The sequence below is a fragment of the Physella acuta genome, unplaced genomic scaffold, assembly GCF_028476545.2.
Source record: "Physella acuta isolate Inbredline_101_S28 unplaced genomic scaffold, ASM2847654v3 ptg000164l, whole genome shotgun sequence".
In the NCBI taxonomy this organism is placed as follows: domain Eukaryota; kingdom Metazoa; phylum Mollusca; class Gastropoda; family Physidae; genus Physella; species Physella acuta.
Window position 1 is genome coordinate 1,141,497 of NW_026731683.1, and position 22,165 is coordinate 1,163,661.

Consider the following 22,165-nt stretch of genomic DNA (forward strand, 5'->3'; position numbering starts at 1 on the left):
GGTGACCTCTTGGACATAGGTAATCCCCGATTCTCTAACGGAAATGTAAACCGTGACGTCATCGACTGAAGAAAAAAAAAGTGCATCCGTTTGGCAGCGTGGGCGACAACCAGGAAATACCTCGGTATTGAAGTTTATCTGGCCAATTGAAGGGGGGTTTGGCGGTCACGTGAGGTCCGCCATCGGAAAAGTGAAAAGTCCGGCCCGGATAAAGACGCGGTGGTGGAGAAGATTAGCACATAAGCAACGTGACGGAAAACGGATTTTATCTACTTCCGTTCGCGTCACAAGTCTTCGTGTTAATTAACTAGTACTAATTAAAAGTTTCGCAACGTGTTGTTTTTTTTAACGAAGATTTTAGGGGTTGTCCATAAATGACGTCACACTCATAGGGGGAGGGAGGTCTGTAATTTTGTGAAGGTGTGTGATGAGGGGGAAGGGGGGGGGGGGGGTCAGATGGTGTGACGTCACACTTTGGCATTATATGAAAGCTATGTTAAAAAATGAGTTTTACCCGTTATTTCGCGTTTTTGAAAACGGTTTTAATAAATTGTAATAGGAATTGATTAAAATACACTATGTTCAGACAAGATTTTGGAAAAATATCGGTTTTAAGAAAAATTCAACTGCAATTTTCAATTTTGAGGTGGGTTGTAGGCTGAGGTGTGACATCATTTAAGGGGGGGGGTCTGGCTTTTTGTGACGATGTGTGACGGAGGGGAGGGGGGAGGTAAAAACCATCCAAAAAGCGTGAAGTCATTTATGGATGACCCCTTAACTAACAGTAACTTCATAATTTCTTTTTCTATAATGATTTAAAATAATAATTTATAATAAGCGAAAATCATATAGAAAATGTATGTCGTGAAAAGACAACATACACACACTGCACATACACACAATGGCATAGACATGAATTAGTCATGTGCGAGAGAGGGGGAGGGTTCAATTCCTTTTTTTTTCGAAATATATATATATATATATATATATATATATATATATATATATATATATATATATATATATATATATATATATATACATAGGCTTTATATGTATACATATAGGCCTATATATATATTTATATATACATACACACACATATATATATATATATATATATATATATATATATATATATATATATATATATATATATAATGTAATTAAAAAAATTGTTTTCACTTTTTGTATTTTTATTTTTTATTTTTTAAGCAACCGATTTATAACGGTAGAATTACTATTATACCGCCATGTTTATGGACTAAATTTTTTATTTCTGAAGCAACTATTTCGGTACAGACAATCTCTAAACATGATCGAAATAAAATCAGCGAACAAGTGGACGGTCTGTCCCGACTTCTATGAATAAATTACCCACAATGCGCAACCAGCACTGAACTCTGGGACCAAGTAGTGCCTGTTATTTCTCACACAGTTTTTGTTGGTACGGGGCGATAGAATGGTCGATAGTCACACCATTGGATGTTGTTTTATTTTTTTTAATGTTGTTATTGTTGTTTGTTTGTTTGTTTTTTTTTTTTCCCTTTTTTTTTGATAAAGTTAAACACACTTTGACGCCAAAGTCTCAGAAACAAATTTTTATAATTTTTTAAAATAAAACAACATATTTTGGGGACGAAAGAAGTTTTTAGAGTAAGCTATATATATATATATATATATATATATATATATATATATATATATATATATATATATATATATATATATATATATATATATATATATATAGATAGATAGATAGATAGATATACGAACCGACCCGCGGCATATCATACGCCGCTATTTAGTTGTTTTATTTTCTACTTTTCAGTAATTCATAATTTGTGAATTTGACAGTACCAATGCTGCCACTGAAAATATTTGCTTTAAAACACTATCAGTAGGTGGTTAAGAACGATAATACACAACCGCATATGCATTACATGTACATATGTTCCACACTATTACACACACATTGTTTGCTGTTCACTTGATGTGCAATATTTTCGTCTAAATTCTATTCTATTTTAAATAGTTTAAAGTGTTTAAAAATTGATTAAAATACATGTCTATATCCCGAGTTGCCATCCCCCGCAGTGTTATATAAGAAAATTCGAGAAAGTTTAGGGGAGAACACTCTCGCTTTATTTACAAAGCGTTCCACTACGACGAACAGACTGACAGAAAGAGCAAAACTATCATGTAGAATAAATCATCCAACATTAATCACAAAGCACACCGTACTGACTCAATCACATCAACCATTCCACAAGCTTACATTCAAATCGTGAAACACCTTCATACTGACACAATCACAAATCATTAATTAAGCACTACCTTAAAAACAACATCACGTAAATCAAGTATCGTTGAAGACCCCTCCAGCCGCACGATGAAATTAATTATTTCTAAACCAGTGTATACGACTTAATACTAGAGGATGATAATTTTCCACCACCAAACATTCGGGAATATCAAGATCAGCTGACGAGAACGGAGATTTCCACCATGCTAAATTTACACTTGTTTTTCGTTACACAAATTGAATCCTTTTTATTTGAATCAAATATATATAAATATTTTTTTCTGTAAAATAAAAAACCGATTAAAAATTGGGTACCGAAATATGTTTTTAAATACCATATAAAAATCATTTGTTAGATTATATCATTTGGCTATGGTCAAAGTATGGTGATAGAATTTATATTATCATCATCTATTTTTCCGTTTGTGCCCAAGACCCACGGGGCAGGTGAAGTAGAGCTCATCTGTTTCAAATTAGCTCGGCATACAATGGGATAATATTGTCATCACTATGCCCAGCCGCGTTTTTTCCCTTAAGGTTAGTTAGGTACCCATCAGAGCTGGGTGGACTCAGTGATGTTCTGCTGACTTGAACTGGATTCGTTTATAGCTTATCTCTAAACAAGGTTTCTTTCAGAAGGGAGGCGGGGGAGGGGGCTATTGAAAGTTACGGTTTAGATGGACGGTCACTGGGTAAAATATAGTTTTCTATTTTGTCTGGGGGACGGTCATCGTGCGCTCCCCCCCCCCCCCCACAGGAATGCTTGAAATAAACCCTACCTCTAACATAACAAAATGTATCCGACTTACCATATTATAGTATTGGCTCATATTAAATATGCTTAGTGTGTAGCTTAAGAGCTACGTTTATTTTGTCTTAAAACTTGTAAACATCGAAACCTTTTGGGGCTCTGCGGTTGTTGTTGTATATCCACGCCAATGAATTCTTAAAACCTCTGTTTCAGTAGCTGATGCAAACATTCAAACAAACAAATTCTTAGAACCTCTGTTGCAGTAAGTGATGCAAACAAACAAATACAGTCTTAGAACCTCTGCTGTAGTAGATCTAGCTACTATAAACATCCCCACCAAATTTCCTTCTCCGCGGCTATTTTTAGGGTCATCTTGCCGGCGGTCGACGGAAGTAGTGATAGCAGCAGTTACTAGTAATCACGCCTGGTTATGCCCACTCACAGCCCTAGCCTAGGCTCAGACCTCCAGAGGAAAAGGTCAACCGACAGCCTCTACTAATCCCCTTACCGAAATGGCCGATATCACAACACGGGAGACGTCCTGACCACCCCTAAAACGAAATCACATTGGACCAGTCCGGCTACCCAATTGACTTCTTTCTCGATGTTTAAAAATAGCAACCCCTTCTTACGTATCCTGCAGAATAGTGCAGTTTTCAATTACCACCATTATTTTCATTGAGGTTAGACTAGTGTGAATAATAATAATATCAGTATTGGTAGAGTTTTTCTATTTGAAATCAATACCAATCTTTAAATTTAATCATCGTTTGTACATTACCTATAGTAGCGTTCGATACAGAATGCAAGAATTCACTATACAAAATGGAAGTGTGAAAACGTAATACTTCAATCAGCTTAGCGATGGCTTTCAATTTCATTTCGGCTTCGCTTCACGCGTATCTCAATCAAAACAAGTTGCGTTTTTACACATGACTTTTTATTACATTTTAACAATCTCCATTTGTAAGGTACTCGTATTGATTCCGACAGAAATATTAAAACAAACATGTTCCGTTTTTCTTAATGCTAAAAAATCAACGGAACAAAAGAAGCGTTTTATCTGAAATAGATGTTGCCAGATTTTTTTCGAATGTAGTAGGCGTTTTTCTTAAATGACTTTTTATTACATTTTAAGTAGAATTTTAACAATGACGATATGTAAGGTAGGCCTACTCGTATTTATTCCGACAGAAATATTAAAAGAAACATGTTTAGTTTTTCTTAATGCTAAAAAATCAACGGAACAAAAGAAGCGTTTTTATCTGAAATAGATGTTGCCAAATTTAGTCTCATGTAGTAGGCGTTTTTCTTAAACGATGGACGAGGGCAGTTTGAAGGAAAGAACAAACACTTAAGATCCGCTTGGTGTAACCCGGCCCTCGGAACCATCATTCCGAGTGGGTCGGGCAGTTTCGTGTAGAGCGAGATCTGCTGTTTAGGTTGCCAATATCTGTCACATGATAGGACGCCGGTCTATATTAGACCAGTGACACTACATTTTTATACGTGTATCTTTTTCAGGTTTGTGTAAAAAAAAAAAAATTAAAAGTTGCCCATTTCGGATATTGGCAATATGAGTTTCTGTGACCTCGGGATATAAACGGGTAGTGTGGTCAGATCTATGCCTTTACCTCCCCTAACATGGGTTAGGTACCTTTAGCGTGGTGGATGCAGGGACCCAGCTAGGGGACTAAACATGAAACTCCCTGGGTGTGTGTGTAGCATTCGTTTGTTCTACCACTCGTTCAGTGTAGTAAGTAAAACACAAAACAGGAAAGTTTGGATGGGATAGTACAAGCAGTGCCAATTTCATATTTAAAACTTTTAATCCATAAAGGATTGAGGTATATGGTTTCTTCTACCTGGTGTCTTCAAGAAGATTGGATACACCTGGGGACAGTTGGAGAGACTAGCCCAGGACAGAGACGTCTGTAAAGCTCTTGTCAGTGGCCTATGTCCCAGGAGGGGCGACAGGCAAACCTAACCTAACCTACATGGTTTGGTTTAAGTAAGATTCGAAGAAGCACGTGACAGTACCTGTGCGACTGTATAACAATTTACCTGTGCTACTGTAATTTACCTGTGCGACTGTATGACAATTTACCTGTGCGACTGTATGACAATTTACCTGTGCTACTGTAATTTACCTGTGCGACTGTATGACAATTTACCTGTGCTACTGTATGACAATTTACCTGTGCTACTGTATGACAATTTACCTGTGCTACTGTAATTTACCTGTGCTACTGTATGACAATTTACCTGTGCTACTGTATAACAATTTACCTGTGCCACTGTATAACAATTTACCTGTGCTACTGTAATTTACCTGTGCGACTGTATAACAATTTACATGTGCTACTATATAACAATTTACCTGTGCTACTGTATAACAATTTACCTGTGCGACTGTATGACAATTTACCTGTGCTACTATATGACAATTTACCTGTGCTACTTATGGCAATTTACCTGTGCTACTGTATGACAATTTACCTGTGCTACTGTATAACAATTTACCTGTGCTACTGTATGACAATTTACCTGTGCTACTGTATGACAATTTACCTATGCTACTGTATAACAATTTACATCTGCTACTGTATGACAATTTACCTGTGCTACTGTATAACAATTTACATGTGCTACTGTGTACAAGCGCTATTGTCTGATACAATGTACAATTTCTACTATAAATGAGTGTGTCGCATACCTATGCTACCGTTTAAGTATGTGTACAAACGCTATTTAATTATAAAGTATAGCCTATAAGTGCTACTGTATGGCAATGTACACATATGCTACTAATGTATGTACCCCAGTACTCTTCTTCACCATCAAGTGTACATGTACTATGGTTTCCATATAAGCCTAACACATAGGGAATAAAATAAGAAGTTAATTGATAATCGAAGACGCTGGTCACGTGACGACGATATTTGTTTTGATTTATGGTCCTAACAATGACACTGTGGTCTAAAAACGGAAGTCAACAAACACAATCCTATTACCACTAAGCTAGCGTTTGACTAGGTCTCTCTAGCTAACCGAAACAAACGTGAACTCCAAAACATCGGTGGTCACTTAATCGAGAAATAAAGAGAAATATGTTTATATGATGGTGTGGTGGTATGCATAGGCGGATTAAGCTAGGGTGGGGTCCGTGGCGTAACATTTTCAATGGCCCTGAGACTATTACATCACTTGAAGAGTTGAAGCCTTTAGCCAGATATTAGCTTTGGTGTCACAGGGTTGGGTGTCACCCGATACGGTGACTCAGGGTGTCACCTCCCCCCCCCCACTCCTCGTGTAAGTTTGCATTTTATTTTATTGGTTTCACACCTCTCTACTACTACTACATGTACTTCATGTTTCTACTAGATAAGCTATTGGAGTTGAATCTTAAGATTTTTCTATTTGGTGTCACCCCAAAATGATCCCCCCCCCCCCCCCGGAAATATCGTACCGCTATTGATTATTCAAATGTATCTGAATATTACATTATTTATTGAATTAAAAAACATACCATTTTAAATATTACTTATGCTTAGTTTAGCTAATTAATACAAAGCAGGCTACAACGTACGTGTATAAAAACGTGGTGTCCAGCAGCTATTTGGTCCAGACTGTCTCACGCAGATATATGGTCCAATCTGTCTCATGCAGATATTTGGTCCAATCTGTCTCACGCAGATATTTAGTCCAATCTGTCTCACGCAGATATTTGGTCCAATCTGTCTCATGCAGATATTTGGTCAAATCTGTCTCACGCAGATATTTAGTCCAATCTGTCTCACACAAATATTTGGTCAAATCTGTCTCACGCAGATATTTGGTCCAATCTGTCTCATGCAGATATTTGGTCCAATCTGTCTCACGCAGATATTTAGTCCAATCTGTCTCACACAAATATTTGGTCAAATCTGTCTCACGCAGATATTTGGTCCAATCTGTCTCATGCAGATATTTGGTCCAATCTGTTTCACGTAAATATTTGGTCCAATCTGTCTCACGCAGATATTTGGTCCAATCTGTCTCACGCAGATATTTGGTCCAATCTGTCTCACGCAGATATTTTGTCCAATGTCTCACGCAGATAATTGGTCCAATCTGTCTCACACAAATATTTGGTCAAATCTGTCTCACGCAGATATTTGGTCCAATCTGTTTCACGTAAATATTTGGTCCAATCGGTCTCACGCAGATATTTGGTCCAATCTGTCTCATGCAGATATTTGGTCCAATCTGTCTCACGCAGATATTTAGTCCAATCTGTCTCACGCAGATATTTAGTCCAATCTGTCTCACACAAATATTTGGTCAAATCTGTCTCACGCAGATATTTGGTCCAATCTGTTTCACGTAAATATTTGGTCCAATCGGTCTCACGCAGATATTTGGTCCAATCTGTCTCACGCAGATATTTTGTCCAATGTCTCACGCAGATAATTGGTCCAGTCTCTCTCTCTCTCTCTCTCTCTCGTAAATACTTGATCGAATCTACCTCACGCAGCCGGAAAGTATCCAGTCATTAATGGGGTCTCTCATTCCATACCTGGGGAAAAACAAATCTAATTCTAGCAACTAGTGTATCAGTTTATCTGGCATATATCTTAACACTGGATTATATGGGCTTGGAAGACCTGGTCATAATGACTATCGATAAAGCAAACGTTTTCAAAGCAGTTTGCCTGTAAACTGTCTATAAGAATATAGTCATTTTATAAGCTGCAGCAGTTAGACTAAAATATTTATAGCAATATTTTTAAATAAAAAAGAAGATGGTTTATTCAAGTTTATTGAGTTGAGACAAATATTAATAAGATTTTAAAAAAACATGACCTGCAGGCAACGAAACAAATCTGGAGACGATCGAGCGGATCTAAATACGGTAAACAGCATCGGCAATCGATGACAGCAGACAGCAGGGTTACTGTCCTTAAAACAAGAGATGTGTGCTAGAAAACAGCTTGAGATCCACTTCTCCAATAATGTAATCACATGACCCGGTGATAAAGCATTTGATCATACACCATTCAAGTGAACCTTCTGAAGCAGCTCTCACATACACATACATACACGCACGTGAATACATACACGTACACGAACACGTACACATACAATATATGTGTGCGCCAATATTCTGCTTGCAGAGTGTGTTTGCCAGTGTGTGATTTCTGACAGTAATACACAATAGACAATCTGTCATTAAAAGAATGAAAGTTAACCGTAATACAAGCCTCCTGACTGTGGTAACAACTGGGTAGACAGCTATAGCTAAAACACGTCAGTCTCTTTGTTCTTCTCGTGTCAGCGACCGCCTGGTAATGGAGACAGCAACATCGACACCTTTTATTCGCTGCTATGCCTCTTGTCTCACTGACAAGGCCTGCTGTCAGTGTTGTATATCAGATGACGAAAAAAAAATTGCCGCTGAAGATGACAAAATAATTCACCATTCACACATTTTTTTTTATAAAACATTACATATTGAGCACTTAATGAAATCAATTTTTGGTGAGTTGAGTAATGATTATTTCGTGAATGAAAAAGAGGCTCGAGAAAGTTCGGTAGTGTTGCACTCCATACAACACACTCCATGCTTCCACACACACACACACACACACACACACACAAAATGGGTCTATTCTTGGCTTAGTGGGTTATCTTTCTTCGACAATCTAAGTACTCCCTCTAGTTACGTCACTGCTTGGTACACGAAAAAAAAAAACCACAACTAAAAATACATCTTGAAACTAAAGGGAGGCTAATATAATCAAAATTCTTTTGTAACCGAGAGTTACCGTTTTTTGCAAAGCTACACAGTTCCATTGTTACTGAAGCTTTGAATCTACCTATTAAAAAAATAATTAATATTGGCCTATGCCCTATATTAAACTGTTTGGTCTTAACTTGCTATTTATTTTTAAAGTTTGTTCTTACATTTAAATTTATTTCTTTTTTAAATTCTTATGAAAGTGACAACTGTAATAAAAACTGCTTTAAATTTATTTATTTTTTCCAGAGAATCTCGAAAAACCTCCAAAAGATCTGAGACCGTTGTGGGTGTTCCTTACCGCATAGACTGCTGTCCATCTGAGACCCACCTCATCCACCCGCGCGGCGGTATCGCGCGTGACGGGAGGCTTCTGGAACTTTACCGCGACCACCGTACCGTGCAGAAATTCTACCAAACCTCCTGCAAACAGGAAACTCTAAACCAACCATGCCGCTTCATCAAACGCAGTTACCACGATGCTTCACGGTGCGTACAGAGGTATAGCTACGTCTACGCTATGGTCAGAGACTTCAACGTGTCGGAGAGTTTCCGGTTGGACTACATCCGGGTCAAGTCTGGCTGCTCGTGCGAGCTAGAGGTCACGGTTCTAGAAGAATGAGCCATGTCTATTGGACTAGCAGATACTATTATTTGTTTGTTTGTTTGTTACCAAATAATTAATTTTGTGTTGCTGAGCGTGTTGTTATTTTCCTTGAATACATGAAACAAGAGTTAAACTTTGCCATTACTCAATGGCTGTAAATAAAGCCACTGAACAAAAACGGGTTTTGGTTTGGGGTCTGTTTATTTGGCTGTTGTACTTGTCGTTGATGCGATAATTTCGTGATGTTGACTAGCTTTTGAAAAGGCAGACATAAAAATTTAATATCGTGAAATATTTAGAGCAATGAAAATACCGGGGCTGCTTATGAGATTCAGAATTCGACCGAAATATAGAATTAGGTTCCAATTTCGTACTATTTGCCTTGATTGTCATTTTTTTTGTGGGTAAAAAGCCACTGATGAGCTTAATTAAAGCCGAATATTATGACCCAAAACTGTTTGAAAAATAATTCAAATAATTAGTCGAATATATATTGTTCTGTACAATAGATTTAACCTATTAGTAACAGTAAATCGTTTTTTTTAAATTCATAATTTTTAGATGGTTATTCAGAGGCGCAGCGAAGTGGGAACATATGTCCCCGGGCACCGACCCTAGGGGCGCCAAAATGGGTTGAAAAAATATTAAAAGCTCATATGGGAGGGCGCGCTAAATTGAAAGTTTGTTCCCGGGCGCCGGGAGGGGTCGCTACGCCTCTGTGGTTATTACTAACAATGAATTATTTTTTAATTGTTAGAAGCATCGGTTCTTTTTCCAACAGGAATTGAACAAAGACTGCAGTCTAAGCTTTGAAATGGGTTCAGTGACGTCACAAGGCGTGGGGCGGGGGCAACAGCATTTAGGGGGTGTCAACACAACGAAAAACCAACGAATTTACTGCCAAAACAATGTTGTATTCATTTACATAACAAAATAGATGGGGAGAAAGGGGTGACACAAAACAAGAAATGTAGAATTATTGAAAAAGGGGGGGGGGGATAATACCCAATATTTCCTTACCCGGTGACACACGACCTAAAGACGCCGCTGAGTGCATAACAGACTTAGCCTAGACTTTAGAAAACGGATCCTTAACAAGCAGCATCGAGAAAAAAAGCCCCGATAAAATAATTTAAAATGCTAACGATTTGTGGGAACTCGAAATTTTAAAAAACGACAAAAATGTCAACCAAAATATTAATTGTGAGTGCCGGTATTTGGACCGTCGTGGATGTTATAGTTCACAACAATGGAGAAAATATTTATTACTCGTATACTTCAAACAGTAACAAAGACTATCTATGCATTGTTGTTTCTATATGACTAATAAACACGATACAGTATGGTAAACAACAGTCTAATTTTACTTATACTTTGAAGCATGGCACTTTCCTCTAGTTCAGGGGTCTCCAAACTACGGCCCGCGGGCCGGACGAGGCCCGCGATGTCCTCTCATCCGGCCCGCGGCGATCTTTTTGTCCACGGAAAAAACGTTTGTTGGTGATGGCTGAGGAACTTTGCCCAGAAAAATCAAAGACATACCTGGAAGAAACTGGCCCCTGAACTGAAATTTGATAGTTAATGCGGCCCTCGGACTGAAAAGTTTGGAGACCCCTGCTCTAGTTTCTACAAACATTGCGCGTACATTTTGTTTTGCTTTCGAAACTTTAGAAAGAGACTATTGTTTTGAGGCACAGTTGTAATCCTACTCTAATGATTACTCTTCTATCTTACGCCTACATTTCATTGACCTATGGTAACTCTAAACTACAGTCAGTAACTGCAAGTCAGAGCTCCAGAAAAAGAGTATTAATCACTACATTTGTCCTCCGACAAGTTGACTCTTGCTTGTACATCCCATTAACCTGTAGTATTATATTACAGATTTCCCATTGACAATAACATTGATGGGATTTCTCATGGCCACTATGCCCTGAATACCGTAAACTGTGACAGTGATGTTACCCTAAAATACCCACCCCTACAAATTAATAAAAGGGAAACAATTTACTATGAGATGAGTTATCCACCCAACAGCCGGGAGACATTTTACCATGTTTGTTGCCAGGTAAACGGTCAAATCTAACATAGCTACAACAACAGGGCACATACATTTGACCAATACGTATTGGCTTCCGGCAAAAGCATCCTCATATTTTCCCATTAATGTCCAAGATACACATAGCAGATGAAGTAGAGCTAATCTGTTTTGATGACCTTGTCATAAAGGAATATCGTGGTTAGCATTATGCCCAGCCGACTTTGGTTACCTTACCTGAGTAGGGTACCCATTAGAGCTGGGTGGACTCAGGGACATTCTTCGGACTCGAGTCCTTGATTCGTACTTGGGACATATGCATTAACAGTCTTAAACTCTACCATCCGACCACGCCATCCCTTTTTCCGACAATATAGTTCATAAAAAATTATATCTCGTAATACAAGTGCATACGTGTGCAACATTAGCTGGGGTTTAATGCACTGCAATAGTTAAATGTGCGGGTAAAGCTTAGTATGTGACGGGAATTCAAAGTTAAATAACAGAAACAACATAAATTTTATGGGAATAACAAATTTCTTTGGAAACTGAATGCAGCTGTAAGATAATTGTATGGTGAGAAATTAATGTTCGCGGCGAGGTTGAAATAAGATGCAGATCTAATGAATAGCTAAATTTAGGCTAGAAAGACATGTAAACACGGTCTGTATTTCGTAAATGTAGTGAGTTTATGGCCACATTTAAAAATAAGTATTCTTTCGTTTCAGTTCAGATTTCCACTTTTAAATAGATTTTCATGGAATATTAAGCGCAAGATCCAGGCCGCTTACTTGTCGATCCGGTCACTAAAACAATGTGTAAATCGTGGCCTTGAGTTCTTGCCTTGTGAAATACCAGATAATACCCGCATCTTCTAAAAGCTGTAGAAGCTGAAAGAATGGTGGAACGGAGAGATTTTCTTATCGCGAAACATGTAGCTAGGCTGAAATCAAGGACGGACAGCTTGTCAAAATAACGTAGATTGGAACATGCTACGGTAACACATTTACAGAGATCGTTTGTTGGCTTCACTGATTTATCCATCCACGTGTCAAATAACACGAATATTTCGTATATTATTACACAACTACAATTGTTTTACGTACAGTTGTCTCATGAAATCATCATCATCATTCCTTTGTGGCCCCTTGGGAGCAAAGGGCTGCAACTACACATTTCCAGCGGACTCGGTTTTGGGCTGCTCCCTTAATCTGTGCCCATGTGCGCCCAGCTGTCAAATATGTCATGTACATCATCTCCCTCCCACCTCTTTTGTCTGTCTCTCCACCCCGCGTCTTGACCAGTTCCAATTCCATCTCTCATTACCCACGCAGGCATTTCGTCCCCCACCAGCTTTATTCGCCATCGGTTCTATATGATCCTCCCCCACCCCCTTCTGACCAGCAGCCACCCACTTTCAAACCCAACCTACCCAGCTTCTCAAAACGTGTACAATAACTATACTACACACTATTTTGTCTGTAACTGATTATGCGTGGAAAATAATTTGATTTAAAAATGTGGGCCTGCTTAATTTTAGCAATTTTTACATTATTATTTTGTCAACAGCTCTAATTGTGACATGATTAATTAATAATGTACAAATAAATAGCTGGTTTAAAAGAAATTGACGCTCGGTGGTGGGAGTAGGTTAAAGCGTGACTTAATTTTATAGGGGGGGGGGGGGGGGGTTGGATTTTTTTTTAGAGTCGTGTCTTAGGGGTTATGTGCTTTGTGTCCTTCAAGCTAAAAGTAAAAGTAAAGTTCCCCTTCCAAACTTGACGGTAGAGTTCACCCGTTTCTGCTACCTTGGCATATGAAAGGATATTGTGGTCAGCACTATGCAACGCCGCCCTTACTTTCCCTAACGTGAGTTAGATACCCATCAGAGCTGGGTGGTCTCAGGGACGGTCTACTGATTTGAACTTGAGACTTACAGGTTAACAGTCTAGCTCTCTACCATCCCTGTTCTTCAAGATGGTGGGCGGAAATGCTGTTGTGAGAGGGAAATAACACGTTGTGCGGGCAGAGGCGTCGAACGGAGATGGGGGGGGGGGGGGGGGGGGGTAGCGGAATACACCATTTAGGGGTGACACACAGGAAAAAAGAAATGCTTTTGGTCTGTTGAATTAACGATTAATTAAAGTTTCATCTAGTAGAAAAAGACGGGGATTGGGGACAAACTTGCCAACTATAGAGAAAACAATGCTATATCCAGCTGTATTAATAACCGACTATAGATAATCATCTCCCCGGGGGAGGGGGTGGAGTGACACCAACTACAAAATTTACAGAGGGAAAAAAAACCTTGTTGAATTTTTTCAATAACTAATGCGTCAAGCAACGACCAGGTGGGGTGATTGACGCAAAAAATACACCGTCTACCGGAGCGGATTGGGATGACACCACATTAGGAAATTGCAAATCAACAACTCATTCGATGCTTGCGCGTCACTGCTAAGTAACGTAACAATGCTAAATTCCTGTGTGTAAGTCTCTCTGTGTGTGTGTGTTTGTGTGTGTATGGGAGGGGGCAGGGGAGGATTGCCACTAGTAAGACAATAATATAAATTTGATCTGATTTGATATGCTTTTTTTATTCATATCAAACGTTTGACTTACAGTACGTTAAGACAGTAAACGAATCAGGGGCTAATTTATTAATGTGTTAGACGTTATGTTTATTGTCTAACATTATAATTAACTGCAAAATATCCATATATCTATAAGGAATAGTAAGCGATCAAGAATTAAATACAACTGGTCTGTGTGCCACGATGACTTTTTTTGTCCGCCTTAACACGTAGATAATCTGAATTTTAGTTTTTGACAAAACAATCCAGTTTTTGGTTGTTGGAGACAACCTTACAAATTTTGGCTGAAGCCGAGTATTCGTTCTTCTAGGGATACAAAGGGTTGGCTCGAAATATCGTCCAAAGATCTGTTTGGCCTTTTAACAGTATCGAATTAGTTGCCAGTTCTAAACTACTTCCTAATCGATTATTTTGTTCTGAAATTTAAAATGGTCTGCTGTTGGATAAACGATTGATAATCGGCTCGCTCCAGACAAGAACTAGACTTCTAGATTCTAGATCTAGATCTATAAATTCTAGATTCTAACAGCAAGATTCTAGTCTGTATAGTTAAGTGAAGACTAAATTTTAGATCAACACTATTCTTTCATATAAAAATGGCTGCAAACGGAAATCAAATCGTTAATATTCCGCAAGGATTTTTCGATTCGAAGGAAGAAGCAACAGAAGTTATAAGTTCCATTCGCAACCCACAAGACGAAGACGATAGAAGAAGAATAAGGGAAAATTATAGAAAGCTCCAAGATGATTTGTTAGGTAGTTTATTTTAATTAATTACAACTGACTGACACTGAATTTTCCACTGATGGGTCTTGCTTGGTAAATCAAATTGTGAGATGCCAGAATGCAGTAATGGCAGTAATAGTATATTGCGAGAATGGGGGGAGGGGGGGGGGGGAAGGAACCGGCGGTCACAGGACATTTTGTCTTGCATCTTTCCCCTACCTGATACTTATGCTGGGTGTGGTTAAAATAGAAGATGTCTGCAAAAATTATACAGCACCCAATTGACAACTTTGATGCAGACTTCAAAGATGTTTTTTTTATTTATAATATTGTTATAACTTCCGATTTTTCTTTCTTTTATGTGGAACATTGAAGCTGCCCAATAAAGCGCCTTTAATCTCGAAGCCCCTAACACAACAAACATGTTCTGTATTGTTTCAAAGAAAGTTTGTGTTATTGCCGCTGCCTACAATTTATTTATTCATCGTATAAAAAATAAATAACGCTTTAAATAAGGCTTTAGGCCTATAATTTATTTATAATTCTATGTTTTCTACAAGTATAGCAGTTCAGTGTTAAAGAAGACCGGAAGATATTGGCCTTCCGAGCTTTAACACTATATTATTGTATGAACTCAAAATGACCCCAAGCACGTGTATCATATTGCTGTTAGTCAGGCTAAGACTTACGTTTTTATATGCACTGAATGTGACCCCTCAAACAGAGGTATTTTTTTTGGTGCAGACAAGAAAGTAGAAGCAGGCAACAATGTCAAGAATTTTAAATATAGATCTAGATATAGGCCCTAGATTAATTAATATTCTCTTCATGAACTCACATTGACCCATCGACTGAGACAGAATTTTTCTTCCGCTGACAAGAAAACAAACTGATGATCATAGGAGCAACAATGTAAAGATTTTTTATTATTAAAAAAAAATCTAATCTAGATCAAGAATTTTTTTTTAAAAAGGCATGCAACACTCATGATATTCTTACTTGTAGAGTTTATATCTTTTTTTCTGTTACATCTGGTGGAAAAACAAACCAACAAAAGCATGAAACAAAAATAAAGTTACGCAAATTGTGTCTCACTATTTACCCTTGATTCTGCAGTTATATCTCGCATTTTTGTCTTGAAATTCACCCCTCGCCATTTTGCGTTTCATGTCTCACAATTTACCAACACCCCTAAGTAATACATAATCATAAGTAATTGCCTACTTGGGGGGGGGGATGGGGGGTGTTAGGACCAAGGATTGTTTGCAATTGTTTTTGTTGATCTAGTAGCACTAGACCTACCAAGTATTAGGTAATAGTAGTAAACTATGTCTATAAGTAAAAGTAAAAAAAAAAGCCTATAGGCATAAGTATCTAAAAACCAAGATCCATTTATTTAATTTTAAGGCTTAGATCTATGAGTTTCTGAAGTTGGTAATGCAATACTACTATATCTAGTACCTAGAATCTTCTACATACACATAGACATAGGCCTACGATGAAAAAAATAATTTTGAAAGTAGCGCTTTCCCAGTAGTCCACATTTTGAGAAGATGATATCGTCTTCTGTTTGAAGTAGACATCACATCTGTTTCCCCTATATAGCTTTAAACTCAGGAACTGAGCATGAGATCTTGGGTTTGCAATAAATTAGTGTTTTAGTTTACTTAACTTTACTATTGAGCTGTGATGGATTACATTCAGAGGATTAAGGTATGGTCTTGGTAAGTGAATACTATTCAGGCAAGGGCCTGTTTGGGTAAGGTAGCAAAGGGCTACTTTCAAATCATAAAAACATTTAACAAAAGTGGCTGTCACATAATAAATCAGAAAAAAGTTGTATGTAGCCTTTAGGCTTAAGCCTTTAGCGATATTTAAAAATAGTAATGCATTTAAACTTTCTTTCAGAACGCAGACGGGAAATGATAGATCCATCTGATGAGCAGAACCTGTTAAAAGAGAATGTCTTTAAAGTTGACCAAATGTTTAAAGAAGGTAAAATATTGTTAGTTATTTCATTTTGATGGAAGAATGTGTAACTTTATTTGAAAGTTAGAAAATGAAGCAGAATTTTAATATAAGTGATAGATAAAGATTGTATATCACCCATTTAATAAACATTTATTCCAATTCTGTCAAGACATCTGTAATCAAAGTGAAATTGGTAACATTATAGAATTACCAATTATGTTACATTCATTGATAAAATAGTTTACTTGATTCATGTCATTGTAATTTTGACATTACACTGGTATTACATAATTTTTCAGTTCAGATGACCAGAGAGGGAGCTTTAGATTCAGCAAGTCTTGCAAACATATCTGAATTAGGAAAGGCTAAAGCTCAAGCTTTGAAAACAGATTTTATTCAGTTTAATCCAGTAGATTTTTGTGAAAAAGTTGTAAGTTAGTTTTTTTTTCAATATAGAAAGTAATAGCTTAATATTAAATAGGCTTATAGTTTATTTAGCATTATTTTTATTGTAGATATTATCTGTTCAGCATATATTATCTTCTGTATTTAAATAAAGTTTTTTTAAATTGAATAATAGCAAAATTCTTGTATTTTAGAAAGTAATCATTGCTGGAGATGTTGACCAACAAGGACTATCATATGAAAATTGGAAAACACTTGGAAAAGCTGTTTTTCCATTTTTCAAAAGGACACCAGTTCTAAAATACATGTAAATTCAGTAAATAACCTCTTATGTACTTAAGTAATATAATTTGTATTGTTAATATACCCCTGCTGTGCTCTGTTTCTTATGACCTTGTTTAACTATTCATTTCTGTTAGGCTGTACTTTTTCATTATAAAGCTGCTACAAAAAATTGAAATGTTATCTGTAACTTCAGCAAGCATTATAAATCAAATATAAAAATATAAGTAATAAGCAAATTTCAATCATGTATATAAATTGTCAATTCAGTCTTTATTGTATGTGTAACGTGTATTAATTTCAAAGGTGTTTTCAGGTGCGGTACTTTTGAGCGAGGGGATGTGAATTTAAAGAGAGCTAAGCCAACACGGGAAAAGGAAAAAGAAAATGTTTTAAGTCAAAAGGCTTCCAAACCAACTCAAGTGAGAATTTTAAATAGTAATTTTCTAAAGTGTTTACTTTTCTTCGTGAAATTAGCTTTTTAATATAAATTTGTTCAGTATTAGGTAGAGTTCACTTGTTTCCGTGACCTCAGCATAGAAAGGGTTAGTGTGGTCTGCATTATGCCAACCACCTTTACTTTTCCTAGCATGAGTCAGTGATAACTAGTAGACTTGGGACATGATCCAAACTCTAAACTTTCATTCTCTAGAATGCGACAACACTGTCCTATAAAGCTGATAGAACCGGTCATAAAGCATGCTTTATAAAGTTCTGTTATACATTATTTTTAGCTGTCATCATTTGAAGACACAGATCGAGGAGAATTAACCACAGCCCATGTTGAGCATATTCTCAGCACATTATGGAGGTATTATGATGAAATTAAGGGTAAGTGACATGTTGGCTTCTAATTGAATGTCTTTTTATGTTTAATTTTGATTGAAAAAGAAATAACTTATACATATTTATCCTTCACAGCTCCCTTATGCTATTTTGAGTTTGTGACCAATCCCCACTCGTTTGGCCAGACTGTTGAAAATATATTTTATACTTCATTTTTAGTCAGGGTAAGTTTGAGCTAATTAAGGCTTATGGGTCTGCTGCTAAAAAATGTCAGTCTTTATAAAACAAAATATTTAATTGTTGTTTTATCAATTAATAATGAAAAGATTTGTTTTATTTATTTTACCAGGTTTTTAAATGCACTAAAAATAGGCATTTGCAATTAAAAGAATTAAAACAATTGTTTTTTTAAATAGTGAAATTGATGGTCAGAGATTATATGTGTAATCAACACTTTTATTAAAGAAAAATGTTTGTTTTACTGTTACTTTTTAGTGCATTTAAAAGAATGCTATTGTAAAGATTTTTTGTTTAATTTTCTGATATATGTTGATTTGGAAATTTTTAAAAATTGTAAAATCTTCCTGATCATTTTTAATTTATTCAATCCACCAAATTACTAAAAATGGTCCAAAAAAACACAGATTCACTTATTAAATTTACAATCTTAATCCAAAATTTGCAATTGATCAACTCTTTATAGCAAAAATGAGTGTCAGCTTATTAATCCAGTGATTGTTAGTATAGTTTTTATTTCCACTTTTGTTATTAAAAAATATTTTAAAATACATTTTATGTCTAATTTGATATTTAATCAGATTTGAAAATTTGATATTCTTGTGTCAACATCAGAAATGAATTTATCTGGAAAGTGTGAATGAAACTGAAGCAATACAATTGTCAAAATAAGGTTATAAGATTTAACCAGATTGGCAGACGTTGTGACCTAAGTTAAAGTTTGCAGGATAAAATCAATTGATGTAAACAAAAGCTTTTATCATAATACTTCTTCACTGAATATACATATATTTATTTTAAGGATGGACATGCTAGTGTTACACTTGATACAGATGATTTACCTGTTATAGGTAGGCTGAATACATTATTTTATTATGAAACATTAACATATGAAGCTGTTATCCTAAAATTCTAATTAGTTATTAGTGGGTGATTCAAACTAAGAAAAATTATCATGTGTTGAGTTGTTATAATGTAGTGAAATATATTGTTAATGCAGGATTAGTTATTTGAACAGCCTTTTAAGAATAGGATGGTTCTCCAAATTAAAGGGAGGGGATTGCATTATTATGCTGTATATTAATAGTGAATGATTGCTTATACTTTCAGAGCCAATTCAGAAAGCTGATGGGGGAGCTAATCAAGAGCAAACTCACAAGCAGCAGATTATAATATCGATCACACCTTCTGAGTGGGAGGTTGTATATTTTGTTCAACTCAGTTAGCTTTTTCACATTTATCTTTCATATATCTTTTCATTAATAACAGCTATTCAATAAATTAGAATTTTTAAGTTTATGGTTTTCAGGAAGTAATGTTTTATTTTTTAGGAAATTGTGAAAACTTTTGAGATTCATACTCCCATGATTGAGAGTTTAAAGAGAACTGAAGCATCATCAAGACCAAGTACAGTAACTAACTCTCCTGAAATTCCAGTTTATCACGGGAAAGGCAAGGGTAAGGGGAAAAAAAATAATACATAATACTCATGTACTATAATTTGCATATAACTTTTAAAAATACTAATTAGTTTTAATGCAACATTCTGACATTGAAATATATGTGTACATTGTTTTTCAATACTATACAAAATACTGTTTTTAAATCTTTATTTTAATAGACTTAATAACACATCAGGGATATTGTCACCTTGTAAAGTGTGATAATTTATTATCAAGTAAACTCTGATATTGATAATTATAATTTTTAAAGTGTGTAAATAATATTTGTACACAAAAAAAGTACAAGTTCTGACCATGAATCTCATACTTAAGTCAGAGGTATGCTGTTAACTTATGACTTAAATTTATATAAATTTTGATAACTAGTTGCTAATACTTTTTTAAAAATATCTTAATATGATGATTGTTTTATCAGTTCATTCATTTTCCAAATGTTGTATTAAAATCACATTATTTCAATGCTGTAAATTAATATACCGGTTTATTCTATTACATGCTGTTGTTTTACCTTCTGAGAAATGAGCATTTTCTAAACATCGTAACATTATTTATTTGTTTTCATTATTGAGCTTGACCCATCTCAAGTTCAATTTTTAACATGGGTATTTTGTAAAAATCCATGATTTTTACAATGTGTATCAGTTATATGCAAAAATATATGTATGCAATATAGTTAGTCTTTCAGAACAGTTATTCAGACTTTTGAGTTTGTCATTAGTTGTCATAGTATATGTAAAGATTTAAAAAAGAGAAAAATTTGTCTGTATTAATATTTTATAAATATAATTTCTACTTGTTATAATTTTTAAAGAATCGTTTACTGTTTGAACAAATTATGTTTCTTCTGTTTAAAAAAACACTTAACTGTATTGATTCTGTTTTTTTTTTTTAAATTATTCATAACTAAAAAAAAACTATTCAGCGATGGCTATATTCATCCAATGTTTAAGGTATGCTTTCTAGAGAAATAACAAAAAATACACATAGACTTTTTTGAGGATCACTGTACGGGATATATTTTTGTCTTTTTTTAAAAACAAATATTTTAAAAATTTATTTTAGTGTTCAGTAATGTCCCAAAATACTTGTCAATATCATAAGTAAACTAAAACACAAAATTCCATTTTATATGACCAAAAAGTTCTTATGCTTTTAAAATTGGTTCTTTTTATTATCATGTTCAAAAGTCAATGTCATAAGTGCCTTGTGTGTTTATATTATGAACGGAACCATGAATTTATATTTTTGTACTGTGTTATAAACCATGTTTTAACAAAATCTTAGTCAATCTTTGTACAATCTTATTATTCAAATGTTTTTAAATTTTTTTAAAAATTAGGCAGAACTGTTGAACAGTTTGATTCTTTTTTTAAGTAACTCTGGAAACTTTATATATTTCAGGTAAAATAGAAGTAAAAGATGAAAATCATTTTTAGTGTATGCAAGTCACTTTTAATTAATCGTTTACTTTTTTTTAAAATAATTTAACAGTTTGGGAAGTTTTTAAAAAATTTTCTAATTATTCCACATTCTATTTTCTCTAAAGTGTCAAACTCACGGGGTTATTCTATTTCTATCAATTTAATTAAGAACGACTACCACGTAAAAATTTTGGTCTGCATGTTCTAATGATTATCTCTCTTTATTCCAACAACTTGCCTAATATACACAAACCCCAATACATTTCTTTGTAGGCCCAAGTTAACGTGTTTTTTTACTAGTATTTGAATTCTTAGTAACAAATATCCATTAATTTGAAATTAATTTTTACTTTTGTATGATTTGCATACAAATAATTTGTGTGTGTGTGTTTATATATATATGTGTATATATATACATACATAATAAATCTTTTTTATTACTTAATCTCTTCCTAATAACCATAACAATTTAAATTCTTACATTTTATGCTGCTGTTTGTTTCACACTGTTCTATTTGATAATTTTTTCTATAAGGCATAAAATTTCCTTCCTTAACTAAATGACATTGTTCTGAAGTCATTTTTATGCCGCATAAAACAAGTGCTGATGTTTTCATGCAGAAACAAAACAGCAGTGTTGAAATCCACTTTGTTATGGAATGTTGATTAATGTTTTTATTGTTGGCTTTACCTAACATGTAAATAATTAAGTAGGCGGTAAAAATGTTACAATATGATGTTTTATATGTTGAAGTTCTTATTAAAATTCATGAAATATGTTACGTATATGTGTTTTG

At 35.2% G+C, this 22,165-nt stretch overlaps 2 protein-coding genes across 2 annotated transcripts in view; both read left to right on the top strand.

The window, feature by feature from the left end:
• Positions 1-9,603, top strand: part of LOC131935975 (uncharacterized) — a 31,398-nt gene extending 21,795 nt beyond the window's left edge. The window contains exon 3 of the mRNA XM_059292754.1: positions 9,088-9,603. Within this exon, the coding sequence (XP_059148737.1) occupies positions 9,088-9,460 (373 nt within the window). The 3' untranslated portion in view covers positions 9,461-9,603. The remainder of the gene's footprint in view (positions 1-9,087) is intronic.
• A 4,993-nt stretch (positions 9,604-14,596) lies between these two features.
• LOC131935974 (EP300-interacting inhibitor of differentiation 3) lies at positions 14,597-21,445 on the top strand. The gene is made up of 11 exons (XM_059292753.1): positions 14,597-14,833; positions 16,712-16,798; positions 17,074-17,204; positions 17,374-17,486; positions 17,778-17,883; positions 18,196-18,292; positions 18,383-18,471; positions 19,287-19,335; positions 19,595-19,683; positions 19,816-19,942; positions 21,349-21,445. Exons 1-11 carry the CDS (start codon positions 14,674-14,676, stop codon positions 21,381-21,383), a joined length of 1,083 nt encoding a protein of 360 aa, XP_059148736.1. The 5' UTR covers positions 14,597-14,673; the 3' UTR covers positions 21,384-21,445.
• The last annotated feature ends 720 nt before the right edge of the window (positions 21,446-22,165 follow it).

What these genes read in the sequence shown, in the direction of transcription:
- LOC131935974 (XM_059292753.1), top strand. Translation starts at nt 14,674, where the DNA reads ATGGCTGCAAACGGAAATCAAATCGTTAATATTCCGCAAGGATTTTTC. An exon ending in GTATTATGATGAAATTAAGG is followed by an intron (nt 18,293 to 18,382) that starts GTAAGTGACATG and finishes TATCCTTCACAG; the next exon opens with CTCCCTTATGCTATTTTGAG. An exon ending in TTATCACGGGAAAGGCAAGG is followed by an intron (nt 19,943 to 21,348) that starts GTAAGGGGAAAA and finishes TATATATTTCAG; the next exon opens with GTAAAATAGAAGTAAAAGAT.